General features: G+C 37.2%; 1 protein-coding gene across 5 annotated transcripts in view; it reads left to right on the forward strand.

Annotated features, from left to right (window-relative positions):
• Positions 1–16,029, forward strand: part of LOC145983997 (recombining binding protein suppressor of hairless-like) — a 275,400-nt gene extending 259,371 nt beyond the window's left edge. For all 5 annotated transcript variants that reach the window (XM_083117273.1, XM_083117274.1, XM_083117270.1 and 2 more), the window contains 5 exons: positions 1,175–1,312; positions 1,476–1,729; positions 6,513–6,668; positions 10,079–10,264; positions 15,183–16,029. In XM_083117273.1, the coding sequence (XP_082973399.1) occupies positions 1,175–1,312; positions 1,476–1,729; positions 6,513–6,668; positions 10,079–10,264; positions 15,183–15,392 (944 nt within the window). In that variant the 3' untranslated portion in view covers positions 15,393–16,029. The remainder of the gene's footprint in view (positions 1–1,174; positions 1,313–1,475; positions 1,730–6,512; positions 6,669–10,078; positions 10,265–15,182) is intronic.
• Positions 16,030–17,128: the final 1,099 nt, after the last annotated feature.

The following is a 17,128-nucleotide window of genomic DNA, read 5'->3' on the forward strand; positions in this document are numbered from 1 at the left end:
ACAATAGGAGATCCTTGATTCAACACTTAAAAGAAAGTTTGGTAATCCATTTTTTTGTGTTTGGATTTTGCATTTCAATAAATGTCATGTAAGGCTAATATATTTTATTCATCTTATATTTATCTCATATATATTTATATGTCTTACACTTTTTTAATACATATTAATCCACTCCCTGATTATTAGATATTTAAAAATAGGTTTCAGATTTTGAAACAAGGAAAACAAAGTAGCTCATAAGTTTTAGAATTTTTGTATTTACTTTGGCTTATTGTGGGGTCTACAGGACTTGCTGATGAGGAATTTTGGTGTAAAATTTAAAATTTCTTCCTCTTCTTCTAATTGTGCTTGGTGGGAAGGTAATTGCAAAACTTCAATTCCCAAAAGGGTCAGATTAGAAAAAAAAGTCTGTGGTATGTAGTTATCCTGCTACAATTGCTTGTTACAAAACACAGGCTCAAAAACCCCCTGGCACTGGTTGCTTACATCCATTAAAGATTCCCAGTGTCCAAAGCTTAAAAAAAAGGTAAGCACTTGAGATATACTATAGCCTTCTTGAACATGTGTTCGTATTTTTCTTACTTCACACCACTTTTCTGCCTGTATAGGCTAATCGAAACAATGAGCTTGAATGATTATTACAGTAGACTGATGAATGGACATTCCCAAGCCTGAACTCAAACTGAAGACTTTTGGTGGCAACACTCAATGCACTCAGCCACCAAGATAGCTCAAGAATACATTTGATTCCACAATCTGTGTTATGCAAGAATATTTCATAGTTCATAGGAATATTGTAATTGTTTCACATTTCTTCAGTAACAATGTTACTTTCATGTGGTTGTCAAAATCAGTTTTTGCAATTACAGTGAATATCCACTTCTAATGTAAAAAGTTGATTTATAAAAGTTAAGTACTTGTTAATGGTTTCATTACTAATGTAACATTAGAAGTATGTGTCACTTTATCTGAACAGGTGTGTACACTGCCTGATATGTCAAGCGAAAATTAATTAAACAAGGATATAATCAACAACACAATTGCCTACTCCTCCAAGTGAGGCCAATACAACACATTTAACCGACAAGGCCAATAGATTCACTTGCATGTCACAACTTGAATAATGGTTTATGACTCACTGTATCGTTTCTCACTTCATCTTGTTTCTTTGCAGTGTGTATAGCAAGTGGAACCAAAGTTGCCCTCTTCAATAGGTTAAGATCCCAGACTGTGAGTACGAGGTATCTCCATGTAGAAAACGGAAATTTCCATGCTAGCTCAACTCAGTGGGGTGCATTTACAATACACTTGTGTAAGTATTTCTTACAGTTTTCCTCTTTTGTGTTTTGTTGAAAATATGCATGAACTAGTATTTTCTGTGTGTTAAATATTTAATACATCTTTTCTTAAAATTTTGTGACATGCTGTTGTAAAATTGAGTGTCTGATAATTTCCAATGATTGTGTTCTTTGCAGTAGATGACAACGAATCAGAATCGGAAGAGTTCGCTGTTCGGGATGGTTATATTCATTACGGTACCACAGTCAAGCTTGTCTGTAGTGTAACAGGAATGGCGCTTCCACGTCTAATAATACGGAAAGTGGATAAGCAGATGGCCCTCTTAGATGCAGATGACCCAGTCTCCCAGTTGCATAAGTGTGCATTTTACATGAAAGACACCGAAAGGATGTACTTGTGTCTTTCTCAAGAACGAATCATACAGTTTCAGGTGAGTTTTGGCTCTACTTGAACATACTGTTCAAATAGCGACTGTAAACGTTTCAAAGAAATCTCTGTGGTTCTCCAGAATGCTCTTTCCGAACTTGTCACATGGTGTAAGCAGTGGAATCTACAACTTAACCCGCAGAAATGTTCCTCCCTCACAGTCTCTTTAAAAAAGAAATTTCTCCGATTCTCGAATACTGCTCTCCAGTCTGGGCCATGGCTTCCAATACAAATCTTTCTAGCATGGATTTTGTCCTCAGCATCTTTGCCACCATTGTTCGTCATAGAATTCCTTCTCTGCAGCATCTTCAGAAACCAGACATCCTGACTACTATGAACATTCAGTTACTGCAGTCCCGACGCGATATGGCCGATATGAAATTTTTCTTTAAAATCATCAATGGAAAACTAAGATCTGAATTTCTACTTCAGAGTTCCCTCTCTATCGGCCCGAAACACTGAATTGTTCCACAAGTCTACCACTAGACTTTCCCTTATACAGCACGCTCTGATCCACAGGCGGCCACAGTTCTATAATAAACTACCTACAAACATCGACATTTTTGCCCCTGAAAGTATTTTCCGATCTTCTCTAAGAACAAATATGTAAATTTTTGTTTGTTTCCTTGTTTATGTCTTATCTGTTTATATGTATCCCTTTTTGTTTTTACCTAAAACCATCTTGACTTGTTCTTGTTGATTTATTAGAATTTTCAGATAGAGCCTTACAAGTGCTGTATCTGAAATTTGAATAAATAAATAAATAAATACATAGGATGACATATGATACAGAGTAAAACTCAAGTCTAGTTGAAGAACTTAATTATTCTTGCACAAATTGACATTTTTAATTGATAGTAAAAGAAATTTACAACATACACTATTGTGGTTTTGTTAGCAGAAACTCAGGTATGCCAGTAACACTATATTTAGATTTTGTTCAGATTTTGTTCATCACCTTGTTGAATTCTTTACCCACAGTATATGGGAGATGTCCAATCATAGGTATTATTGGTCTTATTGATATACATCTCTTTGTGTGTTTTATGACATCCATGTGGTAAAGATAAGGTGAGATCCTTCTTGTTCCAATCAACTACATTTAAGTACTTCATTCAAGTTATTGACAATACAGTATTACTAATTTGATCTTTTTTAATTAAATCATTAACTTCCTTGCTAAAGGTATTTTCTACTGTTACGGTGGCTGATCCAAATGCTGGCAAGGGAAGTGGGTAGTGGGGAAGCGACCAATCCTTCATGATAAGAAACGCAGCAGCCAGTAGAACGAGATTCATGTAGGATTTTTTCCCGCCGCGTCATGTCTCTCTGCGCCACTTCTATTGTCTGGTTGGTCTGCGGCGTGATCCCCGCTCCCCACTTCCCTTGCCAGATATATGACCAGCTGCCGTAAGAGTGGAAAAGCCCTATAGCATCAACTTTTTAGTAACATTTGAGGTACTTCAACCCAAATCCAAACATTCAGTTTTAACAGAAAACTTTAGACACTTGTCGAATGTTCTTTCTACATAATCTGGTACCTTCTTGTTGGTTAAGTTTAGGAGAACAGATTCTTTTTCCGTATGGTTCACATCATATTTTCTGTTGTTTATATATACTGATGTTCTATTGTGATATTTCCATCCTTCCTTTAATTTATTTTTCATGTTCCAATTAGTTTCAGAATTATCGGTTACCATCTTGTTTGCTTGATCAAACTATTATCACTCAGCTAGGTGCATGGTATTGGCTAAATTCAATTTAAATTCCATACTTATCGAGTTCAAATTAGAAATCTTACTTTGAGTTTCCTTAACACAAAACACAAGGTTTTTTTTCTATTTATCATTTGCTCACATTTTTCAAACAGCATTTAGAAATTGCACTTTTGGAAATTTATCATAATTTCATCTTAGACACACATTTGTAACTACTTTAGTATTTGATGATTGTCATATTGAGGTGATCACTTATGGACTTCTGTCTGGATACACGGTGGCTACTCACCGGGAATTCTGCGTGAATGTTTCTCCGTAGACGTGGAAAAAATTGCAACTTTTATTAATCCAAAATCCATTGAATTTATACATATTTATAAATGTCCTGAGGCAAGTTTTTTCACAGTTTAGCTTTCATTTTTGTCAAGGAAGGAAAATAAAGCTGCATGGAAACCAAAACAAAATTCTCTCAAACCTTTTACTTTGTTGCAGATATATTGCAGAACAATATCTGACGAAAGGAAGATTATTGCAAGATAGGACACATTGAAGTTGATTACTTAAATTTGAGTCTGAAATTCTTATACAATTAACAATTTTTCATAGATTAGAATATAAACTGTAATGTTTGTGACTTGCGTTTATAGATGTATTTCAAGTCTGAACATGTGAAATGACAAAAGTAAAATCCACATCTCAAATTAAATGTTTTAAATATAACGTTTAATTAAATTGAATTAGAATTTTTGTATACAATTGGAATCACACAGACCCTTTATATTGTTCATGTATTTGTGTGTGTATATGTGTGGGTGGTGAGAGGTGGTAATACGTAAGGTTGAAATTTAGAAAACATTGCTTGTACCCTTGAATTTTTGGGAAGTTCGCCTTGAAAAACAAGAATTATACTTGAATTTTATCATAGTACTAGAGTGGCCACCCTGTGATAAAGTCACTAAAATTGTTCATAACTATCCATGTTATCACTTTCATTGCTGCTATTTAAAACTAATTTATAGTTAAATAAATTTACACCATACCTTACCGTCGTGTGATAAATTAGCAATGAATCTGGTACACAGACATTTATGATGAGTTTTAAATCAAAATTTGTGTCAGGCTCTGAAACAAACATGAATATAAACGTAAAATTATTGTTTCCAGTTATTTGTTTATTTATTTTGCAGCAAAAAGGAGTATAGTTCTGTTGGGTTTGCAGATATTTTGTGGTTTACTCTTGGAAATAATTCTTCAGAATGTGTTATATATTTTAAATGTAAATAATTATATTTTGAAAGTTGATCACAAATTCTTAGTATTATTAACTGTAAGATATATATGTATCAAATTGAAAGGGAACACTATGAATATAACACAGAAAGGCATCTTGCAAGCAATGTAGCCAGAGGAAGGAAGATGTAAGAGTATAGATGTTGAACAATAGGTTTTGTGAAGATATAAAAAAAGGCTTAAAATACCACGTGTACACAAATGAATATCGGAGTTTTAAACATGTATATTTTCTATGCTATACACATTACAAATATGAACCATATATGAAATGAAAGAGTAACTCACCAAGTTTTGATTCTACACATGCACAAAATTTGTTTTCTAAATCTGACGCTTGTCGGAGCCATCCGTAAAGATGGCGACTCCCGAGCGTAACTCTTTTGTGTGTTGGAACTCGCGAGGTCTAATTCAGTTGTTACAGTTCAACGGGCATATCGGCATATGACCCCCACCTGACAACAACATTTGTAGGTGATGTAACCAGTTTAATATGACAGGATGCCTGTGTAAAGGTAAGAGTTCACGACGGCTGCGTATATCAGACGAGAAGGTGGAAAGCGTCAGAAGGGCTTTCACTCGCAGTCCTAGAAAATCTGTGGCGGGCGAGTCTCAAAAACTAGCAATACCAACAATGACAGTGTGAAAAGTGTTAAGGAAAATACTTCAAATGAGACCTAGGCCTCCCCAATGGCGCAGTAGTAGCGTCGTCACCTTGTAATCAAGGTTTCCTGGGTTTGATACCCGGTGGAGGCTCATAGTGGTTCGGATCCCACGTTAAACTGTACGTCCAGTCCCGATTAGCCTTACTGTGCATAAAGTGGACCTAAAACATCAACAAATCCAAATGAGACCGTACCATCTGCAGCTGTTACAGGCCCTAAAGCCTGCAGATCATTTGGCTCGTAGGAACTTCCGCACACAAATTCTTAATCAAGAAGATGACGATTTTCTTAGTCGTGTGATTTTCAGCAATGAATCCACATTTCATCTAAATAGAAAAGTGAACACACATAATGTTCGTATCTGGGGGGTCGCAGAATGGAAGGAAAACTCTGCAGCACGTACGGGATTCACTCAAAGTTAATGTCTTTTGTGCAGTACCTAAACAACAAGTTTATGGGTCGTTCATTCTTATGGTAGAAACTGTTACTGGAATTTCATATCTAGACATACTACAAAATGGGCTCTTTCCGCAACTGTAAGATAAACAACACATCATTTGGCAACCCGACGGCACTCCCCCTCACTTTCATAACGTAGTGCGGGAATGGTTAAATGAAGCTCTCCTCCATCATTGGATCGGTCATCATGGTGCAGACGATTTTCATCTTCTCCAGTGGCCTCCAAGGTCCCCTGCCCTCACCCCCTTTGACTTTTTTTTTCTGTGGGGCTATGTAAAAGATGGTGTTTATGTACCACCACTACCTGCCAGCCTACCTGAGTTGAGACGTAGGATTTTTACAGACTTGCTAAGTTTATTGTGGCAAGAAATGGACTACCGACTGGATGTGTGCCATATCATGAATGGTGCCCACATTGAACACTTGTAATGTAGGTTATGAAAACTTGGTGAGTTACTCTTTCACTTCATATTTGGATCATATTCGTAATGTGTATAGCATAGAAAATATACAAGTTTAAAACTCCGATATTCATTTATGTACACCCATAGGGGAATTTGTGAAATTGCTAAGTAAAGTTCTCTAGTTGAACAAGTTGTGATTTATTGTATGTGTAGAGCAAAGCAGTGAATTAATAACATTGAATATTCTCTAGGCAACACCATGTCCTAAAGAACCTAACAAGGAAATGATAAATGACGGTGCATCATGGACTATCATCAGCACAGACAAAGCCGAATATCAGTTCTTTGAAGGGATGGGCCCTGTCAGGTCGCCTGTCACTCCTGTTCCTATTGTACATAGCCTTCATGTAAGTACTAAATTCATGTTTGGGAAATAAAAGACGGGGTTGCATAATGAAAACAAATAAACAAGTTACTAAGTTTTTCCACGAGACTTACTTTTAAAGGTTCTACTGGGTGTCCCACTTAAAAGTGGTACGCCTAACATTCATTCTGGCGTTCACAAATAAATGGGTGGAATCAGATTAATGTAGTTGCCTACACTGAAATATCGCATTACTTGAAGTCACACGTAATTGTTGAGTTGCGTTCGACAGTTTAAAAGTGATTGTTTGCGGAGATTGTTGTGCAAACGTTTGCGGAGAAATGGTGCAGTTTGCAATTGAACACCAGATAGATATTGTTGAATTTTACATAAAGGTAGGGTCCATTAAAGAGACTAAAGAAATGTTTGTGGCGAAATACGTCGGTATGAAGCCTCCCACAACCAATGCAATTCAAAAGATGTATAACAAATGGAGGACTACAGGATCCGTTAGTAATGTTTTGAAGAAGAAGCGTCCCACAGTGAAGACCCCGGTGGTAATGAACAGAATTCGCAGTAACATATTGAGAAGCCCCAAGAAATCGATACGAAGATTATCTCAACAAGTTGATGTATCCCGCACAACATGCCATCGTGTACTAAAAGAGCTCCATTTCCGACCATTTTGTGTGACCGTAGTGCATGAATTGAAAGAACCAGACAAAGCTAAACGAGTTACTTATTGCAACTGGATGTTATCTTCGATTGCTGATGGTTACTTGGATCCTATGCTCTTCTTCATGACAGATGAAGCTTGGTTTCATCTTTCTGGTTACATCAAGTCACAGAATTGTAGATTTTGGTCACAGGATAACCCACACGTTGTGCATGAGGAACCTCTTCACCCAGAGAAGATAGGCGTTTGGTGTGCAGTGTCGGGAACACACATTATCGGACAAATTTTCTTTGAAGAGACTATCAACAGCGAAAGATATCTGCAGATATTTGAGTCGTTCTATGCACAGTTAACAGAAAATGAAAAAAGACACGGCATCTTTCAACAAGAAGGTGCCACTGCCCACACCTCCAACCAGAGTATGACCCGTATAAGTGAAGTGTTTCCCGAAAACAGGCTTGTCAGCAAAAACCTTTGGCCTCCGCAATCGCCGGACTTAACATCTTGTGATTTTTATTTATGGGGAGCTCTGAAAGGAAAAGTGTATGCTAATAACCCTCATACAATAGACCAACTGAAAGAGAACATCACAAACGAGATAAATAACATCTCCCCTGAAGAATTACAACGTGTTTCTCAGAACATTGTACTGCGAGCGCAGCTATGCCTGGATGCTGGTGGATGGCACTTTCAGCATTTGTTATAAACCAGACAGTTTTACACAGTAAGTGTACCTAACCTAACATAAGATGTGAAAATGTAATTATATGATGACACATGTCTTGAAACTCTGCAGTATTTACATATGAAAAAACAATTCAACTAGTATCAAAAGCGGTCAGTGAGTCGTACCACTTTTAAGTGGGACACCCGATATTAATTTTGGAGGCCTCTGCCACCATCCACTTAGGAACTTGTTGCTTCACTGCTGGACTGGCTTCTGGTTTCTGTAGATTTCCTGCATGTCACTAGGAGTGCTAGTGTACCTACCCAGTTCGTCTGCTACATTTGCTGATCATGCGAACATTCTCGTATAATCATTTTGATAGACCCACAAGGTAATGGCATGGAATACAAAAGCAAACGGCAATTTTCTATTAATTACTTTTATTCTATTCTATGAGAAACTGAATGAAGTGGACCGGTCCATGGAAAACATAAACTAATATCCCATGTCCATGCATAGAGTCAAAAACGTACAGTCAAATTTTGTTGAACATCCAGAAACCTTCCGATCACCTGCCTGTAGATACAAGGTAGGGGAGGAAACCTCCGTACTGCAATTCTGTAAGGAACATCATTGCCACAGCTATCTGAGAAGCCTCAGCTGCGAGAAGCAGGGGGCGTGGCTTCTCAGAGGAAGTACATAATTTTCCTGCTAGGGGAGACAGGGTTTCCAGTATTTCTTTTGAGCGTCAAGAATCTTACGTGATTAGACAAGTTATTATCATCAACGCAAACCTCCTTTGAAATAAAATGCAAGAGGAGGATGCGGTGGAGCTTTAGAAAGTAAGCTATAATAATAAGCAAACACCACAGGTTCCAGTCGACCAAGACTGGCCACACCAAGGGAGGATCGCAGTATTGTGCACCAAGCATTTTGCAACCCCATCACATCTGCATCTGCTATCCGGACACACATACAGGACTCTCTACAACACCCTGTGTCATCCCGCACCATTGGTCATAGACTGGCAGCAGCCAGACTACAAGTTCACCATCCCATGCGGAGGCTGCCGTTAACACCAGAACCCAAACGGTTGCGTTTGGAGTGTTGTCGTAATCAGGACCCATTGGGTATGACTTCAGATCACCTCTGGTAGTGGTTCTGGGGATTCTGATGGCACAGCGCTATGTCACGGACATCCTGCTTCCTCATGTGTTACCCCTCTTGAGACAGCATCCTGGTACAGGCTTTCAACACGACAACGCTTGTCCGCACACGGTACATGTGTCTATGGACTGCCTGCATCACATTGAGGTATTCCAGTGGCCAGTATTCCCGTGTCCTCGAAAGAACATGTAAGGTATCAGCTCGGATGTCAACTCCGACAGTGCCGATTTGCAGGATATTGAGGGCCAGTTCCAATGGCTGTGGGCCAACTTGCCTTTGGAGAGGATACAAAGGCTGTACGACTCCATTCCAAATCGAATGGGTGCCTGTATTAAGACCTGAGGGGGTACCACATCCTACTGACATGGGGTCAGCAGTACGCCCGTAGAGCACACGCTGTTGTCCGTTTGATCTGATTTTGTAATAATTGCAATACAGTCACATAACCTGTCAACAGGTGCAGTTTCATATCATTGCCACCACTCCTTCTAGGTGCTTCATTTTTTTTGTCAATGAGTGTATATGTAAAGCATGTTTCTCATTTTAAAAATATTGTTTGTTTATAATATTTTATTAACTTTTTTCTGTATGTTGCAATGTGCTTGTAATATGCTACATAGTAATGTATTGTAAACTACCATTACTAGCAAATAATGACAAGTATGAGTTTTGAACCTTTTGTGGCAGTGCAGTTTTTTTATCTTAATACAGGTAATACAAACAATAGTGCTTAGGGCACACACTTGAGACACAATTGTAATTGTTTCGTGTATGTGTATATGATTTACTTTGTGTTCTGTATTATCTCATTAATTTTTGTATTGCTGAAGTTGTGCATGAACACTCAAGTATGTTCATTTCTGAATCAACTAAATTTAAAATAATAACTAACTTTCACACTTAGGCATAGTGATATGTTAAAAATAAACTATCTTATTTTCAGTTGAATGGTGGTGGTGATGTGGCAATGTTAGAACTAACTGGTGAGAATTTCACTCCAAACTTGGAAGTGTGGTTTGGTGATGTTGAAGCAGAAACAATGTATCAGTGTCAAGAAAGTATGTTGTGTGTGGTTCCAGACATTTCGTCTTTCCGTGGAGAATGGCTTTGGGTTCGACAGCCTACTCAGGTGTGTATAATTTTATACAAAATTCTAATTCAATATGCAGTTCAACCATATTAATCTTTAGCAAACAGGATTTTGCAACACTGAAGACCATAAGTTTTAAATTACACACTTTTAAAATGTACGAGTGTGTACAGAAAACATCACAAGACAACAACTATTTATCATAGAGGGTTGGTATTGGTTTCATTTTTATTATTTTTATTATTGTAGAATGAAAGGGCTTTAGTTTGAAGTAAAATGTTGACCTCCATTATCCCAATAATAGCAGTTAGAAGGAAAAAAAGAAAATTATTATTATTATACCAAACTAAACCTCCTTTTTGCTGGGCTCTATGGCAGAGTTAGCACATCATGGTATGATGCCAGGGTCCCAGGTTCGAAACCCATCCTGGGATAGATGTTCTTTGTGAGTGTCTCTTCATCAATATCAGAAATGCAAAGTAAAAATAAACCGAATCAATCCATCAATAAACCTCTTTTGGCAGATCATTATTCCCTCGCAGTTAACTACCCTGTTATGTGCCTTCAGTTATGAAAAGTTAAGTTGAAAATAGTTTTTAGTTCATTGAATAAACAACTTGAAAAATGTATTACAAACTGCTAATAATGCAGTGACTCGACTTCAGAAAAGGCATTCTGTAATGAATTTGTGATATACCTTCAGTTATCTGAATTACATTACACCCTTTCTGTGATGTGTCTCTTTGGTTTATGTAGTTCCAAGTTCCGCCACTTGGTGGCAGGCCTGTCACTACTGTTTTTTTGCTTTTGCTGCCTCCTAGCAGTACATACGGACATTAGAATTGTACACTAGAAATCAAGCTGATATCCAAATCACTTGTGTGAGATTTAGCATTGGGGGAACAACACACTTCGACTTCAGTGCTTGGGACTGTCTACGTGCCTTGCAAGCACAAGCAGCAAATGCATAGATGAAAGGATTGAAGATGCCGTCTTACATTATGGCTATTGCACGTGCATTCCAACTACAATAAATTGCTGAGAGTCCTTCCTGCAAATATGGTACAGTGTTGGTGTGTGTTCCAATGGTTTAATTGTCAGGTATGTTAAATTGTTCTTATTTTTGGAGCCAGTGAATTGTGCTACGAGTAAAATCTTTATGAACGAGAAGTGAACTTAGATATGGTTGACGAATGCACCTTTTGCTCAATTGATTAATTAATTTGAATCTTTCACAATTAATAATCTAACACCACGTACAAATTGTGTGTTCCTTTCCTCCATGAACTCAAGTTAGACTCACGTTGTCAAGTCATTTCATGTTGAACTTTTTGTTACGTATTTGTCGTAAAAACGTGCACATTGTTAAAGAAATAATGCACTAGCTGAACTAAAAATAAAATATGAAGACAAGTAAAATTTGAATTCACGAGAATTGCTCGATTTAAGAGTACTTCGTCAAAACTGTTATTGAGTATTTGCAAAAACTACATCAATGTCGCAACACGTTGATCCAATTATATTGTAGGCAAAAGCTATCCTTTTTGTTGAAAACATAACTAACCTAATCTAGAGTCCATCATGCAGTGGCATTAGTAGGTACATACACAACGAAAGTTTGGTATTATTATCAAGGGTGTATCTGAAATTGTATGCTTAGTCAAAAGATATCAAGTAGTTTGTACGGTAAAAAGCTCAATTTAAAAATTGTGTTTGTATTTTCGTAATTTCGAGGCTGTTGTAAATAATTTAAAACCTCCGAAAAAGGAATGTCTTAACATATTGGAAGAACAAAGTAATTGTTTGTGCAATGATGCACTTGTTAAAGACCGATGAATTTTACTAATTGTTATAGACAGCCTTAAATTTAGTTTTCGCCCAACTTGTTACGCACGCATGTACATGTGCATTTTGTATGTTGAATTAGATCACGTAAATAAAACGTGTATGTTACTATTGTTGAAATTACTGGTTGTTTTTAATAAGGTACAAGAAAAATGAAAATTTCCTTGTAACTCAACAAAAATTGGTGATGGTAAAAAATGTTTGCACACCTTAGTTGTAAGTAGTAGTGTCTTAGTTCTGAATGTGGCTATTAAGGCATGCACACACCACGATACTTGGACCAACTTGATTTTTCATCGCGTGGTGTTTGCGTTCCTTTTTGTGCCCGTACACCCATGAACACACGTACACCTCTAGTGAATAAGCCTATAAATTGCTTACACCTTGAAACTTATTTTGATAAAAAGGAAAATTTTAAATAACTCTGTCGCTTGCGTTTTATCGGAGATGACGTTAACGTTGGCGTTTCTGCCCTTTGTGTAACGTACTAGATTGTCTAACAGAGTAGTGCTTTTGACACCATCCCCCTACCCCCCTCACTCTTGCTTTGCATTCCGCTTGCGTTGTCCTTTAACGACTGACTCACCTTGTGTTTCATCGAGTTAAAAGGAGTACAAAAACAAACTTTGTGTTTGTGTATTTGCTTTGAACTGTATTTTTCCAACTTGCCCCTTTATGTGCGTTTCCATATAAATATTCCTCTGGGTTACTATTCACAAACTCAACCAAACGTCACAATTCCCAAAAATTTCTTCTAAAATGTACGAGTATGCTATTGGAGCTAGATACTTGAGAATTTTGCAGGAAGTCATACCAGTCTTTGAGAAAATGTGACTGATTGCCATTTTCTCAAAAATGAATCCCTCAAAAATTTAGTTTTTGTCAAATTTGGCCCCTGGTTCCCTTTAAACACATTGCATCATAAGCAGTTTCTGTGTGTACTACGTTTATGTGTCCATAGCTGAGAAAAAATTCAAAACTAACCACTCGATATTACAGCCTTAGTAAAATATAGAAAAATGAATTGCACGACAAGAAACAAAACGTACCATTGTTATGTATTAAAGTTGTAACCTGAAGAATACATGAAAAGAAGAAACCAACTGTCAACATATAATTCAGTAGAAAATTATTCCATCTTCCAAACATCTGAAATTGTCAAATTGTGGATTTTCAAAGTACAATTTGAATTTATAGCTCGAGAATGAAACATGTGAAAATGGCAACTTCTTCTTCAGACACTACAACGTGTAGTACATGTATGAGGGTGGATCAAATGAAAAAGGAACATTTGATGTATTGGGTTATATTTATGTATGTGTGTGGCGACAACCCTGTGTAGAGGTAGAGCGGGAGGTAAGGAAGGAATCCCCTACTACATAATGGACTTGCCCTAGATAGTCATGGGTGAGCATGTGATATTGATTGATTGATTTACTTTGCTTTATTTTACTTCGCCTTTGCTAATTTGCGAAGATGGGGATGAGTGATGATGTGATGAAATTCATGAATGGACACTCACAAACATCCATGCCCAGGTCAAGATTTGAACCTGGGACCCTTGGCATCATTGCGTGATGTACTAACCACTCTGCCACTGGGGCCAGCTCGCGTGATATGCGAAGGTGCTTGGGCAGTAGTATCGTCTGAGAAGGTGAGCAGGCAGGCAGGCTGTCAGTCAGTCAGTCAGTCAGTCAGTCAGTCAGTGCTTCAACTGCGGCGGTGGAATGTTTTCCAGCAAAGAAAAGCAACGTGGTGTTATTCCTTTTTTAGTGGCATAAGGAGTTGGAGTAAAATCCTGGACCATGGGCGCTGCTTGTTACTGCAGTACCCTCCACCATTTACATGCAGCAATCAAGCCCAAATGGCCCAGTCTGTTGTCCTCTGGAGTGGTTTTGCTGCATGACAACACGTGGCCACATATGTCAGCTGTAAGAACACATTGGCAATGGTTTGGGTGGACAGTGTTGGAACACCCACTATATAACCCCGATCTATCATCATGCAACTTCCATATCTTTGTTCCTTTGAAAAATCATTGAAGGGTCAGCAGACAATGTTAGCAACTGGTTCCGATCTCAGCCAAAGGAGTTGTGTGAACAGGGTATTCACCGCTTGGTGAAACAGTGGGACAAGTGTTTGTGTAACTTTGCAGATTTTGGCCTTCTCAACAACATCTGTCCACTTTTTCCTAGCTTGGATTCTCTTCGTCCAATTCTTTACTTTTTATGTCTTTCAAATCTTTAATTATTTCATCTTCCCAACGTTTCTTTGGCGTGCCTAAGGCTCATGTTCCGAGTGGTTTCCATTTATATATTTCTTTTACTAATCTTTCATCACACATTCTATTTAGCAATAGCTACCCCATACTGCCCATCCCCTCCATTGCAATGCACTGCTACAAGTATAGTGTTGCCATGTTCTTTGCCATCCAATACAAGTTTCATTTTTGGAACAGAGGTTCAAGCAATTCTTTCATCAAAGTCTGAACTGCATTTCGAATTGGACGAACTTGGAACTAGAGTCAGAATTTTGCTCTAAATGGCAATTGTGTTCCCATGAACAGAGTACAGAAGGAATTTGAACCATTGAAGTTTGAACACATGTCATTCAAACTACAAACGAAGGTTTGTTTTCAATTGTCTGTCTCATAACTTTTTCATTCATCCTCTTAATTTCTTCTGGTATTTGGTGGGACCCCCTGAGAAAGCCTAGTACAAAAAGGTGTCTGTGGGTTACAAGAAGGGGAAAAGAAATGTGAAGTTCCTCTTCATCTTTCCTAAATATTTTGAGGTGTAGCATGTACACATCTTTTTGAAATATTATGTTTTGTGAGAATTGAAATTTATCTCAATGTACAAAGTAGTCTTACTTCTAGTTTTATGTAAAGTGCTGTAGAAAGTGCCTAGCAGAGAACAGTTAAATTGAAGTCAAAGGGAATTTACTGTGGTGAAAATTTGAAGGTAAATGGGTTGAACCTTTCCTAGAAGTGACAGAGGACATCATTTTGCACATACAACTTTTGGATTAATTTGAGAAATTGGTTAGCTTGGGTGCTGTTAGAGAAAAATTATTAAGGATTGTCAAAATGTAGATTCTCTGTTTTCCTCAGGTGCCAGTCTCTCTCGTTAGAAATGATGGTATAATATATGCCACTGGACTCACGTTCACATATACTCCAGAACCTGGTCAGCGGCAACACTGTCCTGCAGCCGAAGAAATAATGAGAGGCAGTACAAGTCATCTGAGTCGAATGCCAGCAATAACTGATGTTTCTGCCGTACAATACCATCAACAACAGCCTCCACCGGGAGGCATGTGAGGAAAATCTTATTTCGTGTGTTTCAACTCAGGAAGCTATGACTGAATACATGACTCCAGAAAATAGAAAATAGTTGTGTGATTTAATATGTGAATTATAAAATGAACGAGGAATAACTGCAGTTGTACTATAGTTCGGTTGGTCATGATTGATCTTTTTGAAGTTCAGTATGACTTCAATTGATTTGAGTTCTAATTCCACTTTTATGCACAGAAGACTAATCGGGCCTGAACCTACAGCTTAAAGTGGGATCTGAGCCACTATGTGCCTCCACCGTATCGAACCCGGGACCCCTTGAATACAACGTGACAACATTACCACTATGACATCGGGGAGGCTGTATGACTTTGAGTGGAAGTTTTGTAAAAACCAGAGAAGAATACTTCAGTGACTGTGGTAGTGTTTTCTATTACCTCATGTTTGTTGATTTTTTTTAAAACTCTGTACATACAAATAATGCAGATTGTGCTGGGGCGTGATGTTCTTTTAGAACAGATGCACCGAACATAACAATATTAAGACTGATGCTTAGATTTTGCACAGGTGCAAGTGGACTTCTGTGTTCGTAAGGATCCAGTCTTGTCTTAGTTTATTTCTTGAAGTGAAACAAGGAAAGTAGAAAAAACACTAATATATATATATATATATATATATATATATATATATATATATATATATATATATATATATATATATATATATATATATATACACACACACACATACTGTTAGAGAGAACCAGAAGGAAGTGTTGGCACTCTTTAGTGCCAGAAAAAAGTGTACTTGGTGGTTTGCATTTTTACTAGAGAAGTATATGTGACAGAAAGTTGGTATTGTTTTATGTACAAATGGTTTTATCATTTTACACAATATACTTTAATTACTGTACATAGAAAGACCTGGAATTTAAACTGTGAAGACGTAGAGTTGTTGTATGGTGAATCACATTATTTGTGCAAGATCTGTGCAATATCTTGGTAGGTTATGGTGTCACTTGGTAAGGACGAAGGGTCCAATGATTGGTTATATAAACTTTTTAAGTCCTCTTTACAATAGAAATTGATCCTAGAAGAGGCAGGCAATGAAGACTACAGCATTTAGAACATCTACATGTTTTAGAAGTTTACATTTTCTCCATAGCTTTAGATTATATCCAAAGAAGAAAGTAGTAATAAACAAAGATTATTCATGTTTCTAGATGAACTTACAGACTGAATGGCAAAACAAGCCAACTACATTAATGACCAGTGGCATACCAGTTCAAAATTTCTGTGTTCCAAATAACATGCTTCCATTTTTGTTAAATATGTTTGCTGACAAATGTTGGGAACAGAAAATTGTTTGACACTTATTTAATTTGATGAAATTCAAGGGAAAGGAAAGCCTCTCTCAACTTTTCCTTTCTACTGTCTTCTATATATTGAGCAAAATTGAATGTTTTGGCAGTTGTTATTGTGTCTATGTGCAATTAATTTTTATATATATTTATAGATATATCTATGTTTTGGTTGTGGTAGCTTGGTGAACAGAATGTAAGACATGAAAATCTATTTTGTTAGACTCCTCATTTTGTACAGAGAGTAAAGCAACCAGACTCTATGTACAGTATTTAAGCATGTTTTTAATTAATTAATGCAACCTATGTTACTCATATCATAGCAATAAACAGATTATAAATTTGACAAAAATTACATCAGTTTTGTTTCTCCATATTAACTGTTTAATGAACAACATCG

This window comes from Lepisma saccharinum, chromosome 2 (genome assembly GCF_977018435.1).
Source record: "Lepisma saccharinum chromosome 2, izLepSacc3.1, whole genome shotgun sequence".
Lineage (NCBI taxonomy): Eukaryota > Metazoa > Arthropoda > Insecta > Zygentoma > Lepismatidae > Lepisma > Lepisma saccharinum.